We start from the raw sequence: 24,260 nt of genomic DNA, 5'->3' as shown, positions 1-24,260 counted from the left end.
CTAGATTTTTTCAGATGCCACACTGTGTATAAGGCCATGAAGTGGGAAAACTTCAAAATGGCTATCCTCACCGAAGACTAGTATAGTGTTTTGTTTAATACCTCCATAATATGGCACCTATTGGAACACGCCACCATTTTTTGACCAATTCAATAGCAGTCCCTGTGTATGTAAGGCCTTCAAGTATGACATTTCAAAATGGCTGCCCTCACGCTCTACAGAACAGGCATAGAAATCAAGTAGACTTTTTTCTCTAATAACCCTATAACAGGGCCCCTATTGGAACATGCCACCATTGTTTTGTCACCGATTCCATAAGAGCCCCTTGATTTTTACAGTTGTCACACTGTGTCTATAAGCCCTTGAAGTGTAAAATTGCAAAATGGTTATCCTCACCTTCTACGTAACAAGCAGGGAAAACTAGTTGACAATACTTTTTTTCGTTCCTGATAGAGATGAGCGAGTACTGTTCGGATCAGCCGATCTGAACAGCACGCTCGCATAGAAATGAATGGACGTAGCCGGCACGCGGGGGGTTAAGCGGCCGGCCGCCGTCAAAGCGAAAGTACCAGGTGCATCCATTCATTTCTATGGAGCGTGCTGTTCGGATCGGCTGATCCGAACAGTACTCGCTCATCTCTAGTTCCTGAAACATACTGCATAGGAATAATCTCATGCTAAGATCAAGATTCGACTCCTTCTGGTGGCCTCCATCTTAGGAGTCTTAGGCTGGAGTCTTAGGCTGGAGGATAGACTTTACAAGGGGCAGGGCTTGAGGTTTCCACTGCAAACCGATCAGAGAAACGTCTGCTCCATCCAAGGCATGATGGAAGAAAATATTTGGTAAAAATTTATAAAAAAATGTAAAAAAAAACACCAAAAATTTTAACTGACTTCAAGGACCCTTTAAATCTGCCATTACGCTATTCACTCGTGATCGTTAAAACTCGGTCGGAAAGCGAGAAAAATGTGCTAGGGAAAAAAAAAAAGCACAGGACATTTACTTTTCCCATGTACAGAGATAAGTTCTCAGATTCTGCAAAAAAGTTGTGAACATCAGAAAGGCGAAACATGAACCGTCTCCGTCTGAAAGGCGATTCATGCATGAGCCACCTCGCTGAAGGAGCCAATTTGCAAAAAAAGAAAAATAAAACAAAAAAAGGAGAAAAAAAGCAAAAAAAAAAGTTGCTTTTTACAGGGTGAAGCTTCTCATGCCTTCGGGACTCAGCCAGAACGGTTGGATAATGGGACAAATCCCACAGGGACGCCACATTTTCCGGCGAGGTCAAACAGCTGTCTAAAAAATTAGCTGAAGTCTTTAGTTTAACCATTAGCTGGAAAGTATGACGGTCTTTCATTCACAGGGTCGTGTTTGTCTCTTTTGAGCTGAAACCCGATCCGTACCTTGGCTGACATTTCGCTGGAGATACAGGTGGCAAGTACCAACTGCAAAAACCCTCACATTTTCCTACACAAAGTATAATTTTACTCGTGTCAAGTAAGCAAATCAGGGAAGAACTCAACAGCAGCTAGAAACCCCCCCCCCCAGGTCATCGGGTTCGCCAAAAATTCCAACGCAGTCGTTTCATACAACTAGTGAAAGAGTTTGTCGGTGTTTACCTTGGGAGGATTGGTCTGTAATTAAAAGATTGGAAAAACCTGGCTACTTTCTTCCAAAAACAGCACCACACTTGTCCACAGGCTGGGTCTGGTATTGCAGCTCAGTCGCATTTAGTGTAATGTAGATGCAAATACACTATACAGCTAATGGGTAGGTGTGATGCGGTGTCTGGTGACCTCATTGGGACCAAAAGTTTTTGGATTAGCAATTCTGGAATATTGGACAGTATATAACACTTACTTCGAGTGGTCTACTTGTAATCTAGTGGGATAAAAGATTATCCAACTAAATAAAAATACCTACCAGATTAGATAAGTTCTGGATTAACAGATGCCATATTAAAGGAGTCTAAAACACAGTGGCCAGCATGGGTCCACTTCCACACTTGCAAGTCCTGGGGCAATAAGGTGGTCACAAGGGGCTTTAGATTACGTGGTTGACCCACATCTGACTGGAAAAGCCCCGATATGCAAGGGTCTTTCCTTGACTTCCACAGATTCGTCTAATTGAACACATCCAATATGTTTTCTCATTTTACGAAGGCAAAGATTTTGGTTTGGTTTACTCACCCCCCGGTGTATCTGTATAGGGCTTCTCGAATTTAGTCAGAACATAAGCATTGGCTACAAGTTCCCTGGAGATCTACAATTTGTTTTACCTCTGAGACTCGGTGACCTTTTTTAGATACTGGAGCAGTCATGGGAAAGTTGATGAGCGAGGACTATGGCCAGCTTCCTGACTTAGAAAGCGTATCATTCACTGTCCCCGAGCATGACAGAGGGACACGATGCCCCCGTCAAACTCTTACTGTGCAGAGTTAGAACCATGAGATAGGGGCAAGACGATATTACGGCGTAAGCGATGGCCAACCAAGGAAGCTGAGTACTTTTTCAGTTATGTGCTCCTCGCTGAAGCCTGTATACTACATTTATATACACAAGTTACTAGTCATCTCGCAAGTACATGACTTTCTATGAGAGCCCACCATTTGGGGACACAGCCATAAACATCAGGATGCTATACTGTAGACTACCTACACGATACACAGGTCTTTGGGTCAAAAAAAATTAAAAAAATTTAAAGGGTTATTCCAGGAGTAAAATATTGATGATATTTTCTTAGGATAGGTCATCAATATATGATCGTTAAGGGTCGGACACATGGCATTCCCACCGATTATCTAATAGACGAGACATCATCCATGGAGCTCGAGAGCCCATAGGGGCAGGGAAAATCTCAATTCTAATGATACATAGAGGGGGGGGTCACTGTCACCATCACTGTGTGGGCGGAGTAAGCAGGACTCATTATCTCTCATCCTGAGTAGGTGGGGTAAGCAGGACTCTTACTGTCTCTCCCAGGAGTCCTGTCATCATTTACTAAACCTTCCACTCAGAAATCCTTCTCCAAATCATGAAAACCTATAAATCTCAGCTCAGCTTCTCTACTTCTAACATATACTACTATCAGGAATCACATGATAGGTTCCCTTTAAAAAAAATGTTCTATGGGGTCACCAAGTGAGGACACAAGTTACATAAAGTAAAACCTACATGGTCAAGTTTAGACGAGGTCAGAGCGGAGAACCTTAAAATCCTCCACATGAGAGAGAACACTGGGATCAGATGGGATAAAGCATGGAGACTTGTGGGTGAGCTATGCGAGTCTTTGGCAGACTGCTGTACTGCATGAGAAAGGGACTTTCCTTTTTGAACACTATTTTCAGCATGTAACTCACTGAATGTGTATCCGAGCAGTAGAGAAATGGATTTATACTCCAGTCTTGTAAGGACAACGTATGAGCTCATGACAGAAGTTTCCACTTATACCCGATACTGTTGACGCTTAGAACAGGTTTCCAGCAGATCAGTGAACACCAAGGATCACAAACCGTAAATTGCTACCATCGTTCTCCTAACAAATGACTGCCCTGAGTAATTAAGGGAGCCTCATGTTACCCACGCAGGAGCATACCCAGCCAATAGGTTCCTCTAGTACCCTTGAGAACGTGGCCTTCAGAAAGAATTCTTTGGATATATTCTTAAATTGGTTTAACCCAAGAATAACTCCCCTGTAATAGTAGATGTTAAATTTTAAGACCACAACCACCACAATATAGGAGTAGCCAAGGAAGGTATATATGTAAGTGAAGTACACCACGGCACGTTGTCTGCTCAATTCTGCCATGGACCAAGGACCAAACTTCCATTATCTTCAGACCTTTCTACACAAGGTGTCCAATCGGCACTATGTGAAGATTGGTCCTTTGCATATAGGACAACTAAAGAATCAGGGCTCTCAATTACTATCTACTACCCACAGTAGGAGCTCCTAAGTTGTGAAGGATATTTTCACTGAGGCCAACCAAATCTACTGTAGAGTTAGAACTGAATGGTGGTCCTTGAGTTTCCATCAGCAGGCTACAGAGCAGTGAACATGAGCTGGCCGTACACTTTAGGTAGGTGTTGGCCAACTGCTAATATAGCTGACTTCCTCCATACATATTCATACGTTCTCAATGGACCTTTCCCCTCAAGATGGTTCTGATGGTGACCTATCTCAGCCAAAAAACATTGGGGCATTTTGCTATCCAACAGCCAATCTGACAATTGCCACCGGGAAAGAGTTGGAGGCCCCATTTATATAAGACGGACCGCCATTCCCAATGAAAGCAGCAGGTTTATGTTGCCCCTGTTCTACCGAAACAACAACATATTTGGTAGCAGAGAGCTCTGAGATAGCGCTGATTTGTGTATCCGTCCCTCGCTTGCTCTCACTTCCTGAACTTAGTGTTATGAATGGCATTGCTTCCCATCTTCCCACAGCTCCTCCTTAAACTAAGATAAACTGGTAAAGAAAAGAAAGTTCCATAACAATGTAGTCATATCTTCCCACCGAGTTGGAAGAGAGCGAATAACTAAGTCTCCCATTGTACGTCATTTCCAGGCAGGACGTACATACATAAATGGTGGTTATGATAAAAAAAACGGGAATGGGGTGTATCTGACTATAGGCCTACGATACCTGGACTATACTGAGTCTTTCTCCTTTGGGTTGTTCCAAACGCTAAACTTAGCTCTACTACATCTTTACCTCTGGGGGCAACAAGGGAACCCGTATTTGGCAAGAATGACTTACCCGTGTCATTTTAAAGAAATCTATAGATGGACGATTCCACCGCACATCTTCGTCACGCCTCCGTTTTAGTCGGGTTTTCCTCTCGTTTAACACACAGGGCTGGGAGCGGCACCTCAGCAATCCTTGGCGCCTTCTCAGCTCGGGGGTAGAGGTTGGAGTGCTATTTGCGGAAGGCATAATATCTCCTGGTTCTGTGATGTGCTCCTGAGAGAGAGAAAGACGCCTCCTGGGATTGAAGTCGCAGGAACCACCAGAGTTCCAGCGTACACTTGAGTTTGTGCTTCCTTCGCTACTGTCCACAAAGCCGCTGCTGGCAGAAGAAGGCCGTGGAACAGGAGATGTGTTACAGGTGGGGATGGTGAATATATTGTTGTTTAGAGAAGGGGCGTTCTGAGGCAGGCTGATGCTTGTGCTTCTCTGCAAGGTGGCGCTGCCGTGACTGTTACAGCGCTGTAAAGTGGCACTGCCACCGCTATTGCATCGTCTCTTTGACACGGGAGTCCAGACTTTGGAATTGCCAGGTTTCCAGGGGGACCGACAGCGAGACAGTTCATCTGGCTCAGACAATGACCTGCAGTGTCTTTTTGTAGGGGGGGCCAGTGGCTGGCCAAGGCTGTCATTGAGGTTAAGTTTGTTTATCCAACCCGATACCAACGCCTGATTTGAGGATTCGTTCTGCCATTGAAGACTAAAACTGCCAGGGGTGCCAGTGCTGAAGGGGCACATAGGGAAAGAGAAAAACGTATTCTTGTTCAGTTCAGCCCGGACTGGACAAGCTCTGTCAATCACTTTCCAGCGACTGTTCTCTGTCGGAAAGAAAGAGAAGAAGAGAGGGAGGGGGAGCGAAAAAAGAAAGGAAAAAAAAAAAGATTAAAACAATAGTCTCAAAATAGTCAAGTATTACATAAAATAAAGCACTGCGGAGAATTCACAGGTGATGGCACAGTCATCTCAGCAGAGTCAGGTTTATTTTTAGCGATGGGAAACTGCCGAGCAGACAGATAACATTCGGCTACTCAAATAGCACAAGAGGCTAAAAAGAGGGGAATTCTCAAAAGAATAGAACATTTTCCCTGTGCAAGTATTATTTTTGGCTCGATAATAAAATCGTAAGCAACTCCCTACTTAGAAAACTGCGTCATAAAGTTGAAGGCCGGGTGACCAATTTTTGTTGGAATGGACTACAAAAAGATAAGCTTTCTAGGGACATTGGCTACTGGAATATCGACAAACCCAGTCGATGCCCGATGAGTAGGGTTGAGCGATCGGGAAAGATCAGACCCTGATTTCACGATCGCGATTGGCTGGAAAATGATCGAAAACCGGATTTTGAAATCTCAAGATCAGCTCAACCCTACTGTATCTATAATAGACAATTAGGGTTGAGCGATCGGGATCTGGAAACATCAGATCCCGATTGGCGATCGAGGAAATTTCACAATCGCATTCGGGATCGGAAATCAAGATTTTAAAATCGATCCTGAAATCTCAAGATTGACTCAACCCTACCGATGAGGCGCACAGTTCACACAAAAGATGGAGTGACTCGGGTTGGAGGTCTCGATTTTTAGGAGACACTGTACCCTTGGGATATTTAAGACACTGCTGCACCCATGGGGCATCTATAGGACACTTACCAGATCTTGTATTCACAGGACACCGAATATTTAGGGGATCCTGTACTAGAAGGCATCTAGAAGACCACAGAACACTGGACAATGAACCTCAGACTATGGGACATCTATTGGCCTTTGTTCCGTGAACCTTACTTATGTACTTACCGCTCATTTCCATACACTTAGCATAATAACTATCATCGCAGTGTTTGTTCGCTTGCTCGTAACCATTATTAGCATAACCGAAAAGAAAAACCAACCCTAAATACTTAAAACTTCCTCAAGCATAAAAGAAATAGGGAGTGAAACGCTTAAAAGGGAAGTGGCACAATAATGATTTTCTCATTCCGAGTAGCGTCTGACCATTTGGAATGGATTTGGCTTTGTGTCTGGGAGCCTCTGCTGTCACTTATCATCTGGCCCATTTAAAAATCACAGGGGACGGGACAAAAATATGTCATCTGTCTCTTCCAGCCAATGGAGCAGGCCACGATTTTATATGCAAAGCCCTTTACAGGCAGAAAATCACCATCAGCCGTTGATTCGGGGGCATTGTTCTAAGACCAGTTTAAGCCAGCGGGCTCTCAAGCCACATTTTCAAGCCTTCTATTTCCTCTGCATCTCATTTGCAACAGAAAAGATTTTTTTTTTTTTTTTTTGTTTCGGGCATCTTGCTTTTTTTGGGGGGGAATTTAAAAAAAAAAAAAAAATTCTGCTAATGTTTCTTTAAAAAAAAAACTTACCATTGATTTCGTAAGGGAACAAGCTGCCTTCATTGTTCAGCTTCTCAGATGAGCGCTGAAATTAACCAGAGGGAAAGAAATTTCAACACCATACAACAAAGCACATGGTGTGAACAAATCATAAATGTGAGTAGGGGTTAAAAAAAAAATACATTCACTTGTATATGACTGTCCATTACTATGGGCTACATGGAGGGGTGTAATACTCTACTACGGGGCATCCCAAATCAGTATTGGGGTATATGTTCTTATATCATACCAGTAACAGTAGGTTAATATAGGTTTTATATATAGCTATATATGTAATTCTAGGAAAATCTGATTAATAATAACTATTAATATTCATTATTAATCAGATTTCTCTAAGAACATGCCATTGGAGAACCTCCGTAAGAGAGGATGGAATGGAAAGGTTGGATCATAGGCCTCCTATAGTTGACTATAACAACTTAAGAAATTTTATCAAACAATAAAAATCAATATATATCACATAACATTGCACAGTCCAAAATGAAGGAACTTTTCCAGCAGTTGCTAAGAGCTATAGTTTTTGCAGTAATGACTAAACACAAAATGTGCTTGAATGGTGGCTGTTCTACAAGGATCTCTAGGGTCCTAATAAAGAGGACCTTTCACCAACTCCACATATAGCTTCAATTCACACTGATCTACTGATTCCAGCACAGTTGGAATTTTTTCTCTAGCCCCCACCATTCCTGAGCAATCGTGCTGTTCATTTCAGGACTCAATATGTTAATTAGGCTCTCTACTATCAGATGGGCAGTCCTAGATTCTCTGTTCCAGAACAGGACCGCCCACCTGACAGTGGAGAGCCTAATTAGCATATTGTGTGCTGAATCCAACAACACAGATTGCTCAGGAATGGTAGAGGATAGAAAAAAAGAAATCGAACTGTTCCAGAATCAGTGGAGCAGTACCTATGGAAGGGCGAAAAGAACTTGAGAAGATGGTTTTCACGATATGTTCCTTTTCTAGGATATTCATATCACAATATGCCGCTCCTGGATCCCAATGCTAAATTATCAAAAGGGCCTCTCACAAACCATGATACTACTATATGGCAGAGGATTTTTGGCTTCCCTCAGAAACCTAAGACCCCTGTACCCGCTATACCCATGACCACAAACCCATTTAGTTGGTATATCAGGCTTAACCACTACAAGGCTACCATGACACATTTACGATGCGTGTGATATACTGACTCATGAAATACCATATAACACGGGCGAAACGCACTTGATTAACAAACTTCCTTGCCTAGAACCCTTCTGGTTTCTGATTTATTCTTTGCTCCGCCAAAAAAGATACTATTGTTCGGACACTTCCTTTGCAATGATAGGAGTTATTTTTTTCTCTGCCGTGGAACGTAAACATCCTTAAATACACTCTTTCAGCACTTAAAGGCCAGAGCGAGTCCCATGAGTGCTCAGAAGTATTTCTAACCACTATAAAAACCATGAGGCGGTGAAATATATCAGACTATCACTATAGACCACCTCAATAGCACCCTAGGCAGATGCCTAGTTTGCCTCAAGAGTTCACAAATTCAAGCCCAGAGGTTCCTTTGCAGAAAAAAAAAAAAAAAAAAGGTCTACTCCGTGATCGATACTTGATCTCATGGATCTCCAGTTCTGAGAACCAATATTAAGAATGACGTGTGTCAAGGTTCTCAACTTGCCTTACAATCTGTTCTTTCATGAACCGTATACTTAAGATTTGGTGCTCTGATCCTGAATTATCAATGCAAGTGCCAGTCAACACCGGTAGGAACTTGGGTGGAGGCCTATCTGCAGACCGGACCATCGGAGGAGACAACTATGGAACTCCATGCCCAAATCAGTATGGAAAACATTTGTTTTTGTACCGTGTTAGCCAGTGGGTATGAAATATAAAAAAACAAAAACTTGAGACTTCAGTAGTTGATACCTTTTTTTAATGGCTAACTAATAACAATGGCAGATTACAAGCTTTAGAAGCTCTTGGCTTCTTCCTCAGGTATATTTAAAAACAATTTCGGAAGGCTGCCTATTTATGTACAAAGGGACACTCAGGAATAGAATTCAACATACAAGCAAACAAAAGACAGGAGGATTTATGAGTACAAGCTCATTACTCTGTTTCATACACTCCAGGAGGGGTTGAATTTGTCACATGGGTTTATGGCCCCTTACAGGAATCACTGATCTGAAGAAGCCATAAAAAGACCACTCTGAACTGATAAGGAGCTTGGGAACTGATGAATTGTTTGCTTGTATGTACCAATAACCTTCCGCCCTCCCACCTAAAATTCTATTCCTATGTGTCCCTTTGTACACAAATATGCATCCTCCAGAAATTGTTTTTAAATATACCTGATGAAGAAGCCAAGAGCTTGGAAAGCTTGTAATCTGTCATCAATATTAGTTAGCCATTAAAAAAGGTAACTACTGAAGACTCAAGTTTTTGGTTTTTTTTTTTATATTTCAAATCAATTTGGTGTTAAAAGGTCTAGTAGGCCATATACTTTGTGTCATGTCCGTATAAAGCATGATGACTTTAGAAGTCGGGGAACATCCGTCAACCAAAATGAGAACTACAATAAATCCACCCGTATCGTAACTAGGGTGAGATTATATTCTAAGTCTTTTTGAAGGTCTAAAGAAGAAGCACCAGACTTTGAGTAACAAAAAATTCACATGTGAAACAGATCCAGGAAACCCTTTAACTTAAGAGCAAAACCACAAATGTAGAAGCAAAAACTTCTGTAACTTGTATAGTTCATGCTAACACCACAAATAAAAATTGTAGATCGGTGGTCTGCACATGACTGCTGACACATGCTGGGGGTTGTAGTGAACACAATATTACTTGAGGCAAAGGGTTTTCACTCTACGACAACCAAGAACATACAAGTTCCTCCCTATATGTTCATAGACTCTCCACCGCACCCATCATATCACCATCCTGCAGACTCCAGAACGACAAGGTCACATCGGTGACTGCTGTTAACCAGTTCATTGCAGTTTTGAGTTCACTGTCAAGTGTTCAGCTTTTAGGGGACAGGGGATAAGTGGTTAAAAGGGTCACAAAACTGAACAACAGAAATTGGGGTAACAAAAAAAAGTGGTCGATTAATTCCACGGGGGACCTTTTTAGACATCCTTGATCAGATCCAAAAAAAATACTGCCACATACAGTTCACGTAATACTGTTGTATGGTGCCAAATGATAAAAAGTCTACTCAATACTGCCGTATCACTTATTCATAATATCGCCATTGTGAGTTCAATCAATACTGCCATATACAGTTCACGTAATACTGTGCTATGGTGGCAAATGATAAATTTTTTAAAATTGCACATAATACTGCCATATCACTTCCACATAATATTGTCATTCCACCTTCAAAAATACTGGCACAAACCTTAAAAAAAATATGGGGTTGTTTTAGGATAACTGCCTGTCTAATGGGATCATCAGGGAGGTGGAATATTTTTCACTGGACGCAACTTAGGACAACATAGGAAGTCCATGTGCTGATCTTCACGGATACATCTATTTTTGGTATAAAGGGGACCCAAAGGACAAAAATTTTACCAGTGGAATGGCAAATGTGGTGTGAAAGGCCCCTTGCGGCCACGATTCATAAAAGAGAGAATTAGTCTGCATGCAACGCTTAAGAAATGTCCAAAAGTGAAGAACATTCAGCATCACTGGGCGGTGTGATCTTGACATTTGGCAACAAAACCAAAAAGACCTTGAATTGTCCGTCCCCAAAATCCTTATAACTGCAAGTCTGACACAGAGCGTTCCCATTTATCATACATAAACGATCACGATTATCTAAATAGACATGACTCATGACATCGAATACAGGGAACAGCTCATTTCACTGACTATTACTGAACTTTGAAATCCTATCCACCTAAAAAAAAAAAAAAATTGCAATGACTTGCAAATTAGGTCACTTGAGATTGTCTGCTCGCCAATAAATCCCCAAACTGATGCAACTTTAGGAAAAACAATGGGCGGGGCCAACCATTAGAATATAATTTATGTATAATAAAAACTGAATTGTGCACGACACTAACTAGCCAGGACCAAGATCTCACGGGTGGTTGGGTTCCTGGTGAAAGCTGCGCCCTCCAGCTAGTGAAGTCATGATCATTGGCTCAAAACCAATGGGAAAGAACAGTTTTTTCTTGTAAAGCTGATTGTTATCGCAAAGCTCCACCTTGAAGATACTTTGAATAAACTGCAATTCCCCTTAAATAAAGTTATTATGGAAGACGCGCCCATAGCCGTAGGGACCAACGCAAAAAAATAACATAATGATAGGGATCATTCCAAGATGTTGCCAAATAAATCCTTTAAATTAGTTCCGAAATTAAGCTTAATGTGAAATGGGCCTCCCAATGTCAATCAAATGGGTCACTTTGGTGAGGGCCACCGAGAGATTAATTTGTATGTGTGTGGTCATCTCTATCAATGTAGCACCACCTGGTTGTTCTCGCTGGTGTCCTCTCTCTCCCCACAACTGTGTTCTCCATCACCGTTGGGCTATTGAAGGCTACTTACTCCATTTTGGTTTTTTACAGCTTTTTTTTCCCCCCAAGATTGCCCATGTCTGACCTCAGCCCCTTTCCTGAACACGCCGCCACCGGATCCAAACAGTACCTCATGTCCTGTCAAGGTTTATGTTCTCATGCTACCTGTCTGTCTGGGTTTGATCTCTGTTTCAATTACAATACTGATTCTACCACCAGCCCTGACCTCTGCCTGGATAATGTTACACACAAACTCTACTTGCCCTAACCTTGACCTATACCGTTATCCGTTCCCTCAGTACTATGCACCGGTCTTTCTCAACCTATTAGGGTCAACAGTCACTTACATCAGGACTATAATAAAAGGTAGCAACTGGGTGGATGCCAGCAGGAAAAACCAGATCCCTGCATTAGAGTTAAAGGGGTTGTCCTGGATATATAGTTTTGAGCAAGGAGGCCAGTGTGGTTTGGTGCTGCTGCTCCCGGGGTCTTGCTCCACTGGAAGTTCTTGATGCAATGACTGCTGAGGCCAATCAGTAGCCACCAGAGGCCTAACGAAAGGACATGGGATGTCACAGGTAATGTATGTGAGTGAAATCCCGGTTCCTTGAGTGAGACCACGCATATAACACCCCTAGAAGAAACCCAAAGTCACGCTGGATAGGTGGCACCGTAGGTAACGATGAGATGCATTCTACAATTAAAATTGTAGGGATGATATCTAAAGTTTTCAGCTATCCATGAAAATCATCAATGGGACTTATAAGTTCTTGATATTGGGGGGGTCCCAGATAAGTCTTAATAACTATTTAGTCACATTTCTGGATTAATGGATCTGTATTATGTGGGAAGTAAAAAGTATGGGGAAAAACCCTAAAGTGGCAGCCTACACAGTTCTTAAAGGGATTGCTCTATGAAAGCAACCAATTTTTAAACTTAATTTTTAAGATCGTAGGTAAGGACATAAGGAAAGTGGGTCTATCTTTTAAGACAATCCCTTTAAGTTAAAGATCCACTTAACACATCACCTCTTTTATAGGTCATGTTTACTGTAATTGCACAATTTGCTATAGTTCTATGCAAGGACACAAGCTGCAAACAACAGATAAGTGGAGAGATTGGTGCTGCTTGTCATTTTCTTTTTTTTTTTATCTTTATTATTCTGCATTTTAATGGCTAGGTTTATCCTAAGGTCGTCTGATAGGGCCCTTCTTGTCAGGTCAAAACTACTTCTTATTAACCTTATACAAGAATGCTTACTCTCAAAAACTGTTGGGTAATAGGTCTCAAGTAGACTATGCCATTCATTTCCTGATGGCCCCAAAGTCATATAGCTAAAGATGGGTAGACCCCTCAGCTGAACGTTTACGGATCCTTTGTTTAAGCAATTCATGGGTGTCTCGGCAAGTGGACCTTTACCAATTAAAGGGGTTGTCCGGGAGATCAACTTACCTTCCATGGTGGACGTTGGAGTTCTGAGCTGGTTCCAACCTAGTGTAACAATCGGAAGCAGGTCCGACACTCTCCACCAATCAATTTGCCTCTCCTCTACTGTTTGCATAAGAAGTTACGACCAGGGGACAGAGGCTGGTCACAATCACGTGACCTAGGGTTGGGACAAGACTGGAGCCCCCATGTCGAGCATGAACAAGCCACCAGGTGAAGAACAGTATATTAAACTACCCGGACAACCCCTTTAGAGCTTCCCAAAAGTCACCGAGATGTCAAACATGTCCTTACAGGGCAGTCACTCTTTCGTGGTCTAATTCTAACTTTGACTATTAGTTAGCTAACATTTTACGAACAGTATGACATATCAAAACTTTATTTTGGTGGGTCGCACTCCACTCAAGACCACCAATTTCACCAAAACCAACAGCCTAGAGATCTTCACTAGAGATGAGCGAGTAGTACTCGATCGAATACTACGGTATTCGAAATACTCGTACTCGATCGAGTACCACTCGCTGTTCGAATGTAAAAGTTCGATGCAGAACCGGCATTGATTGGCCGAATGCTATACAGTCGGCCAATCAACGTTGGTTCTCCTACCTTTAGAAGTCTTCTCCGTGCAGCTTCCCCGCGGCGTCTTCCGGCTCTTCATTCACTCTGCCAGGCATCGGGCCTGGGCAGAGCCGACTGCACATGTCTGCTTGTAGCGCGGGCATGCGCAGTCAGCTCTACCCAGGCCCGATGACTGGCAGAGTGAATGAAGAGCCAGAAGATGCCGCGGGGACGCTGCACGGAGAAGACTGCTCGGAGGATCCAGCCCGACCCTCACTCGTGGACTTGGTAAGTATAATTTGATCGAACGTTGCCTACCCCTGAAACGAGCATTTTCCCCCAAATAGACTATATTGGGTTCGGTATTCGATTCGAGTAGTCGAATATTGAGGGGCTACTCGAAACGAATATCGAACCTCGAACATTTTACTGTTCGCTCATCTCTAATCTTCACAGCTGAAAACTTTCGGTGACCACTTTTGAGCTCGTAGCTCCACGTAAGAAAACAGTGGTCACCCAAAGACAACCTGAAGAACACGCTAAAAATGGAACGGCAAGTCGATGAAAGCGACAGATTTGAGTTTAGATATGACCTGTGTGAACTTGAAGTTACATGTCACCTGAGATCAAAAAAGACATTTCAACATTCTTATTGTGTAATTAGCCTACATCGAGATCCGTAATTAAAACACAACGTACCAGATTAATATTGTACGTTTTACATGCCAGGTCATCCAAGCTTTGGTTCTGCAGCTTCTCTGTTATTAGTGTCACCATGGTAGGCCCCACTTCCGCGGTTCTCAAGCCGACGAGCATTGATCCTCTGGAATTAATACTGTTCAGACATTTCAGGTGTTTACAGACTTGGACGTTTCTCGTAGCACGTTGTTTAGTTCATCTCAGCGTTACAAGTCATGGTTTTCATCTGAAACAAGAGACACAATCCGGTTAGAGTCATCTGCTCAGCGTATGCTCCTCATCGCACCTCTCTAATTTACTTATTGCATTACAGAGAACATTATGTCACAAACATGAAAATTACAAGGAGACGGAGACATTTACAACTCTGTGGCCTCTGCAGAAACCATATAATATGCAAAATGTGACAAGTTTCACTTGGTAGCAGCTGCCGAACACCAAAAACGCCCACACCTCACTGAAACAGAAGACCTCAATGGAAACCGAAAAAGAAATTCACACACAAAATATAGGACAGCCAACAGATATTGCCATTACGGTGATCCTGAGACTACACAAGATCTGCATGGACTTTTTCTAAATGGCCCCAATATGGCCACTCGTATCATCACCGCATGCCCCATAAAAAATGAAACAGGGCCCCAATCCCCTTAGATTTCGAGGCCTTTTTGACCAAAGTAACCTGTCAGAAGTCAATTTCTCAATGGGTTTCTCATACAAATATCCAAATGATCTTCAAGGGCAAGCAGATATCTTAGAAGGGGTTCCCATTCGAGACTCCCGGAATGGAAAGCCATTCAAGGTGGACTAAAACGGTCTACGTATTACCTGGAAGGCCATTTATATCTACATCTGGCTACGGTTTGCCCTGGAAAAATACTCTCTAAAAGTGGTAATCTCTGATGAGACAAGAGACAAAAATAGCTAAGCAGCATGCCTGCTAACCATGCAATGCATCACAGTTACTTCTATTCTTAAAGGGAATGTGTCACTAGAAAATTACCTACTTTTGAACCAATTTTTATATCAAACGTAATGTTTTTAAAGAATTTTTTGAGAATATTTTTTAACTTTCCATGTTAATCTATTAAAAAAAAAAAAAACACTATCCTGCAATTTTCACTCAAGCCACTAAACCTAATAAAAGACTGCTACTTGCCAATTCTGAAAGGGTTTTCTTTGCACCAGTCACCCTATTTACATTACAGATCTGGATTACAATAGAAGATAGCACCTCTCTAGGTAACTTATCTACTCTCCCTTAGTACCCATATAATGTCGAGAAAACTCTAGAGCAGGGGTAGGGAACCTTCGGCTCTCCAGCTGCTGTGAAACTACAACTCCCAACATGCTCCATTCACTTCCATGGGAGTTCCAAGAACAGCAGAGCAAGTATGCATGCTGGGAGTTGTAGTTTTGCAACAGCTGGAGAGCCAAGGTTCCCTACCCCTGCTCTAGAGCATTACTGAACCTGAAGAGCAACACTACAGATCTCAGGGTACCCAGCTTTCGGCTACATGGCTCCAGCGCATGTGACCACGTTACAGAGAATTTTTTCCCTGGAAGCAAAATCATAACCACCGCAGTGAAATTGAAACACATGTGAAATAAGCATCACATACCCCAACCATGAGGTATTCAATTCCACCATGCGACAAAGCCGCCTGCGGTGCCACCTCTTCAGTTCTCCTAATTAAACTTGCTTGCAAAATCCCATTTTGTGGGAAGCTTAAAATTCAGAAAGTGCCGCATAAAGTAGTTCCAGTTCCCTGATGTGGTCTCGGACTTCTGAATGACTAAATGAAATGTGCAGAAAAGTTGACTTTCCAGCTGCAGTCAATGCCTGGCTGCGATCCCAACACAACCCACTCATCCTTACTGTTCAGAAGTGTAAGAGGCAAATGGATCATGGTAAAGTTTTCCACTCTCGCGCTGACAAAATATATTTTTGTATATAGTCCTAAAATTTTATTTCCTATTTTTTAACATTTTTTTTTTTTTTTGCCATTACCCTCTCGGCACGTTTTTTTGTACTCCCAATCTACCATGATTGATTTCACTTTTTTATGCCAATAATTTTTTTTTATTTTTTTTACCAAAATTTACCAAAAAAAAATAAAAAATGCAAGCAATGTGTATAACACATACCCCAACACAATTTTTTTTTCCATGTTAAAATAAAATATACAAATACGCAAACGATTCACGCCAAATTTCTGGAGTAAATGATAATCCTGGCGGGGCCAATGGTGGTGCAGAAAAGGAAAAAAAATAAATTTTTCTAGAAAAATTTGATTTGCGCAAATTGTGACTTTTTTTTCTTTTTAATGTAGATTGTGAGCCCCATATAGGGATCACAATGTACATTTTTTTTCTTCCTATCAGTATGTCTTTGTAGAATGGGAGAAAATCCACACAAACACGGGGAGAACATACAAACTCCTTGCAGATGTTGTTCCTGACAGGATTCGAAGCCAGGACTCCAGCACTGCAAGGCTGCAGTGCTAACCACTGAGCCACCGTGTTGCCCCAAATTGTGACTTTTTATGCCCTATATACGAGAAAACTGGCATACAAGACATGATAAATCTGTCCCAAAATACTGTAAAAAATCATTTTAAAAAAATTGGACGTTGCCTATAACGACCTTTTTTCTATCCTCACCAAAGTATTTTAAAAAGTTGTGCGTGAACATATTCTATCACAAATTTTCCATATTACAACAAAAAATGCAAAATATATACGGTAAATACTGCATTTAAAACAATAGATATTAACCCTATTAGCCGAACGACGTGTCGCCAATGGAGGCCTTTAGTCTTCTCATTTTACGTCTACTAGTAAGATGCCGTTACTGATTTGTATCCTAATCAAAAAAGGAAATTTGCATACTTGTAATCCGTCCATACTCAAGTGGCGGTACTCTTCCCTCGTAAGGAAATTTTTGCAAGAAAATTTGCAAATTTTTGATGGGTACGCATATCCTATTTAAATTCCACTATGTATTTCTAAGGGAGCGGTTTACATTGCAGCCTTATAAACCCTTGGGTGATGAAACCGTATGCAAACATTGTTCTACATTACACAATTCCTGAATAGCTGGAATAACTGAAGAAAAAACATTTGTTTTTCTGGGTAATTGAAAAGGTAATTCATATTATTTTTAGACTTCAATAAAAAATTTGTATAGGTGTTTGTCAGGTGTATGCACAAAGGCCGAGATTCTTATAAGTACACTGCAACATTCAGATATATGTGTAAAGAAGCTTAAAACCACAATGAGAACCTGACCTACCTACGCACTTACACAGCCATTTTCAGGGTGTGGGTAGGTCATACGCGTCAAAAGCTACAGAGAAAAAATGGCTACTTAAAAAAACCTCGACCTCAAATAACTTCAGATCTTTGCATCTTTCAATAGGCACCACGTCAATGATTCCAGCACAGTTGGAATTTTTTCTCTAGCCCTCGCCATTCCTGAGCAATCATTTATATGGTCTTCAGCAACCAATGAGTTGATTAGACTCTCAACTCTCTTAGACTCTTCCTCCACTGTCCTCGGGTCCCGTCTTCCTCCGGCGCTCGCAAACTGACATTGATAAAAAAAAAAAATGGCCTGGGCGCATGCGCTGTAGCATGCGGCTCCTACTACGGCTACTGCGCATGCGCCCAAGACATTTTTTTTTATCAATGTCAGTTTGCGAGCGCCGGAGGAAGACGGGACCTGAGGACATCGCAGGAAGAGGAGGCGTGGGTGAAGAAGAAGACACACCCTGAATGCCCGCCCAGCGTGCACGATGCGTAAGTAGATCACATTCTTTTTTTAGGGTATTATTTTAAAACGGGGGGGGTAGTTTAATATAACTCTAGCGGTGCCTGAATAGCCTTTTTAAAGGCTATTCACGCATATGTGGGGCTCTATCAGCATGATTTTACTGATAGAGCCCCTTTAAGCCTGGCATTTCCTACGCCAGTCTTTATAAAGGCCTTGACTGGCACCTAAATTACCAACAAGCTTAAAGGGTTCCTTTAAGGCCAAGACCACTCAAGGGGTATCAAGGTCAAGAGCTCTAGGGCATGCCAGCTGATCTATCTTCTGAAATACTTCCATCAATGGACCAGGAAGTCTGGTCTGAACAGATTGCTGCGTCTAAAAATACCATAGGGATCAGCGAGGAAGTCTGTTTAAGAGTGATCGTGACCCTCAGTTTTTTTTTACATTGGTCATAAAAAAATCAAAATTGAAAATTTGAATTTTTAATTGTAAACTTAATCATTAAAATTATTTACTTTGACAATTTAGCGAACAGATAATTTTTTATTTATGTAAAGTAGAACGAAGAAAAAAAAAAAAAGTCATATAGCCCTAAGCATTACATGTAAAAAAAAATTTTTTCATTGTGAATCTAAAAATTGTGGATCACACCTGTTGCACCTTGCTCATGTCAGCAGATTGCTTTTCGAGATGAGTAAAAACAGAACTGAAAGTGGCCCTGCCCTGCCCTATAGTACTACCCTCAAAGTTCAGCCTAGTCACAGGCGAGGAGGGGAGGAGGGTTATTGCACCTCGCACTAAAGATTACTGAGTAACACCAGGGCTGAATGATTTTTGGCATGTTTTACCTTTTGACAGGAGCGGTTACCTGTCCAGACGTTTGGCTGACAAGGTAAACATATCAAACAGATGGAATATTGTTCAGAGCGGATTACAGGAGGGGCTGGAAGGGCGTAGAGGGGGGGGCGGTTGAAGACTGACAGAAGGTGAACGCTCAAAACTTTATTTCCCCAAACTCCTTTTTTTTTTTTCTTTTTTTAAAGTTGAATATTTTTAATTACGCTTTCAAAATTTTTTAAAAAAATTTGTCAAATTTTTTGTTAGTAAATAAAACGCTATGAGTTGCCCCTCGGTTCAAGTTGTGAGTAGTTTTGCAATGTTTTATTGGCGCAAACAGAAAACGTCTGGTTTTTTCGATAGACAGCACCACACTGGTTCATAGGTCGCGTCAGGTATTGCAGAACAGCTTCATTGGAGGGAATAGATGTAAGCCGCAATACCACACACAGCCTGAGGAAAGGTGTGGTGTTTTCTGTCATTCCCCCCTCCCCATATTTGGAGTCCTCCAAAATCACGGCCGCAAAATAACGCGGCGTATACGATCCAGGCTCCCAATAAAATCAATGGGAGCGTACATGGCGCTCAAAATCTCACACGGCGTATACATGCCAGGTCACGTGGCACGTTACTCCATGTGAATGCACCCTTAAAATGAAATTGGTAGGTTTTATTTGTGCCCCATGGGGTCCTATGGAGTGAGACAGTGATATATTCGTAATGAAGAGCGTGAATGAATACGCCGGTAAACACTGAATACAGCTGTCTACAATTTCAGACTTTTGGGGAAAAAAATGCCCCACAGGTATTTTCAAGCACGTCAAGTATGCACTGCAAAGTATGTCGTTACTTCATGTCAGCCCCCAAGGAGGATTCTCTCCACATTTATCTTTATGACACCAAACATGTTTACCATTTACTGACAACAAGATTTACTTACGATGAACAGTGGGAGTGAATAGGCCGGACTATAGAAGTGACATGTCAGCCTGCTGCATATACCGTAGCGTCTGAACTACTTGTGTACTATGGTGTAGTATAGTGTACTGTGCTAGAACAGGAGTAGTACTGCCATTCTGTTTAGTACAGTACGGGGAAGGACAGTTATAGTACAATGAAGAAGGCACAATGTAGTACACTAATACAAATACAGTATAATAGTTACTATAGGCAAATATAGTTTAATTGGAACAGAATAGTATAGTAAAAAAACGTACTGAAGATCTGAATAGCTAAGTAGTGCAGCATAATATAGTACAAAGAGTGTAGTTTGAAATACTGCAGTATATTGTGTTGTAGAAAATAGTACAGTACATGGTAGCATAGAAAATTCAGTACATAGTAGTATAGTACAGTGTAGTGTATAACAAGGTGTTGTGGCGTAGTATAGAAACGTATAAAATAATCCAGTATATGCTAGTATACAATGGTGTAGTGCAGAATAGCATAGAAGTTGGAGTATACAATAGCGTAGAATGTAGTATAGGAGATGTAGTACACAGAGTACATAGTACTAAGTAGTACAGAAGATGAAGTACACAGTGTACACAGAGCAGTATAGAAGGCAGTATACAGTGTAGTATAGAAGACATAGTACACAATAGCATAGTATTGTATAGAAGAAGTAGTACGCAATAGTGTAGTATAGAAGACGCAGTACGCAATAGTGTAGTATAGAAGGCACAGTGCGCAATAGTATAGTATAGAAGACAGTACACAATAGTATAGTATAGAAGACAGTACACAATAGTGCAGTATAGAAGGCACAGTACACAATAGTGTAGTATAGAAGACGCAGTACGCAATAGTGTAGTATAGAAGACGCAGTACACAATAGTGTAGTATAGAAGACGAAGTACACAATAGTGTAGTATAGAAGACGCAGTACGCAATAGTGTAGTATAGAAGACAGTACACAATAGTGTAGTATAGAAGACAGTACACAATAGTATAGTATAGAAGACGAAGTACACAATAGTGTAGTATAGAAGACGCAGTACACAATAGTGTAGTATAGAAGACAGTACACAATAGTATAGTATAGAAGACAGTAAGCAATAGTGTAGTATAGAAGACGCAGTAGTGTAGTATAGAAGATACAGTACGCAATAGTGCAGTATAGAAGGCACAGTACACAATAGTGTAGTATAGTATAGAAGACAGTGCACAATATTGTAGCATAGTATATAAAATGTAGTACACAGAAGATGAAACACTGAGTAGTACTGTATAGAAAAATGTAGAGAAGGTGTTATACAGTGTTGGCCAAAAGTATTGGCCCCCCCCTGCAATTCTGTCAGATAATACTCGTGTTCTTCCAGAAAATGATTACAAGCACAAACTCTTTGGTATTAATATCTTCACTTATTTTGCTTGCAATGAAAAAACACAAAAGGGAATGAAAAAAAAGTCAAATCACTGATCATTTTACACAAAACTCCAAAACTGGTGCGGACAGAAGTATTGGCGCCCTCAGCCTAATACTTGGTAGCACAACCTTTAGAGACAATAACTGCGCACAACCGCTTCCGGTAACCAGCAATGAGTTTCTTACAAGGCTCTGCTGGAATTTTAGACCATTCTTCTTTGGCAAACTGCTCCAGGTCCCCCCTGAGATGTGAAGGAGGCCTTCTCCAAACTGCCATCAAGAGATCTCTCCTCCCCCACAGGTGTTCTATGGGATTCAGGTCTGGACTCATTGCTGCCACTTTACAAGTCTCCAGGGCTTTCTCTCACCACCATTTTCTAGTGCTGACCTGAAGTGTGTTTTGGTACATTGTCCTGCTGGAAGACCCATGACCTCTGAGGGAGACCCAGCTTTCTCACACTGGGCCCTACATTATGCTGCACAATGTGTTGGTCGTCTTCAGACTTCATAATGCCATGTACACGGTCAAGCAGTCCAGTGCCAGAGGCAGCAAAGCAACCCCAAAACATCAGGGAACCTCCGCCATGTCTGACTGTAGGGACCGTGTTCTTTTCTTTGAAGGCCTCTTTTTTCCCCTGTAAACTCTACTTTTCCTACTTTTGTCTCATCTGACCAGAGAAAATTCTTCCAAAACGTTTTTGGCTTTCTCAGGTAAGTTTTGGCAAACTCCAGCCTGGCTTTTTTATGTCTCTGGGTAAGAAGTGGGGTCTTCCTGGGTCTCCTACCATACAGTCCCTTCTCATTCAGACGCCGACGGATAGTACGGGGTGACACTGTTGTACCCTCGGACTGCAGGGCAGCTTGAACTTGTTTGGATGTTAGTCGAGGTTCTTTATCCACCATCCGCACAATCTTGCGTTGAAATCTCTCGTCAATTTTTCTTTTGCGTCCACATCTAGGGAGGTTAGCCACAGTGCCATGGGCTTTAAACTTCTTGATGACACTGCGCACGGTAGACACAGGAACATTCAGGTCTTTGGAGATGGACTTGTAGCCTTGAGATTGCTCATGCTTCCTCACAGTTTTTGCTTCTCAAGTCCTCAGACAGTTCTTTGGTCTTCTTTCTTTTCTCCGTGCTCAATGTGGTACACACAAGGACACAGGACAGAGGTTGAGTCAACTTTAATCGATTTCAACTGGCTACAAGTGTGATTTCGTTATTGCCACCACCTGTTCGGTGCCTCAGGTAAGTAACAGGTGCTGTTAATTACACAAATTAGAGAAGCATCACATGATTTTTCAAACAGTGCCGATACTTTTGTCCACCCCCTTTTTTATGTTTGGTGTGGAATTATATCCGATTAGGCTTTTTGACAATTCTTTTTGTGGTTTTCCATTGAAGACAAATTAAATGAAGATAATAATACCAAAGAATTTGTAATTGCAATCATTTTCTGGAAGAAAATGAGTATTATCTGATAGAATTGCAGGGGTGCCAATACTTTTGGCCAACACTGTAGAATAGAGATGTGCGGTATATTGTAGGACACTAAAGTATAAAGCAGTAACTTAGGTGTAGTATAGTACAGGATAACAATACAGTATAGTATAAAATAATGGAGCACTGTGTCATACAGAACATTGTAGTGCTGTATAGTAGAGCACAGTATATTACAGCTGGTGTTGTACAGTATACCATAGTACAATAAAGTAATGATAGTGTAATAGCAGTGCAATATCGTGTCCTCCGTCCATTCCTGATAACACGTGTTCAGCTCAACAGGTCAGCCATAAAAATATTGGCTCCTAACAGGCATCCACCAATCTTCTTGTCAATAGAACAACTGATGTCTCCAGAGTAGTCAGGCCTTACAAATAGTCATAAGGTCAAGATTATAAGAAGGGTTTTGGTTATTTTACAGGTAGACGTGTCACCAGAGACGGCCACATCCTATAACTGGTGACATAAGTGACGAGAGGTAGAAAGTACCTCATACCTCAAAGCCCTGGCTAGCTTCTAAAGTACTGGCAAAGCTTAGTGAATGAATGAAAAAGCCATGTGTTCTCTCTGAGCCGCCAAACTAAACAGGTTTTCGACAGGAAAAACGTCCTCTGGTGTAAGACATCTACTTGGGCCATTTTGGGTGGACGTCAACTGTAATCTCCCCAAATGCCACCTCCTAATTTGTCCCTAAAGGTCAAAAGAAAAAAAATAAGGAGCGGATCTGGCCTGATATTTGTTTTTCCTCTGCTTCCTTCATGGACTACAAGTTTCTGTCCGAATTCAGAGCTTGTGGAGATCGCCTTGTCTCCCTCCTGTTATTGGAACACATTTCGGATTCATGACCTGCTATTTCTACTACTACTCAATGGAATATTTCAGTAGAGGTTTGACACGTTGCTCTCAGCTTTGCAAGTCAGAACCATAAAGTAACTCACGCAAAGATGAAGAGATCTCGAGTAAATATCTCACCTGGGCTTGTAGAGTAAGGTGTAAAATATGCTCCACGTTCACTAAAAAGCCTCCGAGCTTCGTTATTTAATACATAGCTTTCTAGAATACTATTTGATATCTCCAATTGCTGGGCGCTGGAGGGTAAAAATAATCTGAAAATAGTAGCGTGAATCATGTGCAAATAAAAAAAATAAAAAATCATGGGGTATCTGGTTATACATCTAAAACGTGTACTCAAACAAATGTAATTCCCCATCTATGGAACATCACATCAATGCGTCCGGGCCACAGGAATAGGACTTGTCTTCAGTTTTGTTCCTTAGACCTGATACGTGGTCTGGGACAATACACGGCCGTGTGTTAGGGCCTTAGAAATGAATGAGTGAAATGAATAAGTGAAATGAATGAGTCAATGGGCTAGCCATGAAAGCACACAGTCGTGTGTATAAGGCCGAAC

General features: G+C 41.6%; 1 protein-coding gene across 4 annotated transcripts in view; it reads right to left on the bottom strand.

Annotated features, from left to right (window-relative positions):
* The window catches only part of FAM53A (family with sequence similarity 53 member A), a 57,938-nt gene that overhangs the window by 22,982 nt on the left and 10,696 nt on the right, over window positions 1-24,260 (bottom strand). For 3 of the 4 annotated variants that reach the window (XM_075261134.1, XM_075261135.1, XM_075261133.1), the window contains exons 2-4: window positions 14,369-14,594; window positions 7,119-7,173; window positions 4,760-5,565 (exon numbers count right to left, since the gene is read on the bottom strand). In XM_075261134.1, coding sequence (XP_075117235.1) covers window positions 4,760-5,565; window positions 7,119-7,173; window positions 14,369-14,485 — 978 coding nt within the window. In that variant the 5' untranslated portion in view covers window positions 14,486-14,594. Of the gene's footprint in view, window positions 1-4,759; window positions 5,566-7,118; window positions 7,174-14,368; window positions 14,595-24,260 lie in introns of those variants that run through there. The other variant, XM_075261136.1, reaches the window with a different exon arrangement.

This window comes from Leptodactylus fuscus, chromosome 1 (genome assembly GCF_031893055.1).
Source record: "Leptodactylus fuscus isolate aLepFus1 chromosome 1, aLepFus1.hap2, whole genome shotgun sequence".
Classification (NCBI taxonomy): Eukaryota; Metazoa; Chordata; class Amphibia; order Anura; family Leptodactylidae; genus Leptodactylus; species Leptodactylus fuscus.
This window is presented reverse-complemented; position numbering and strand designations above follow the sequence as displayed.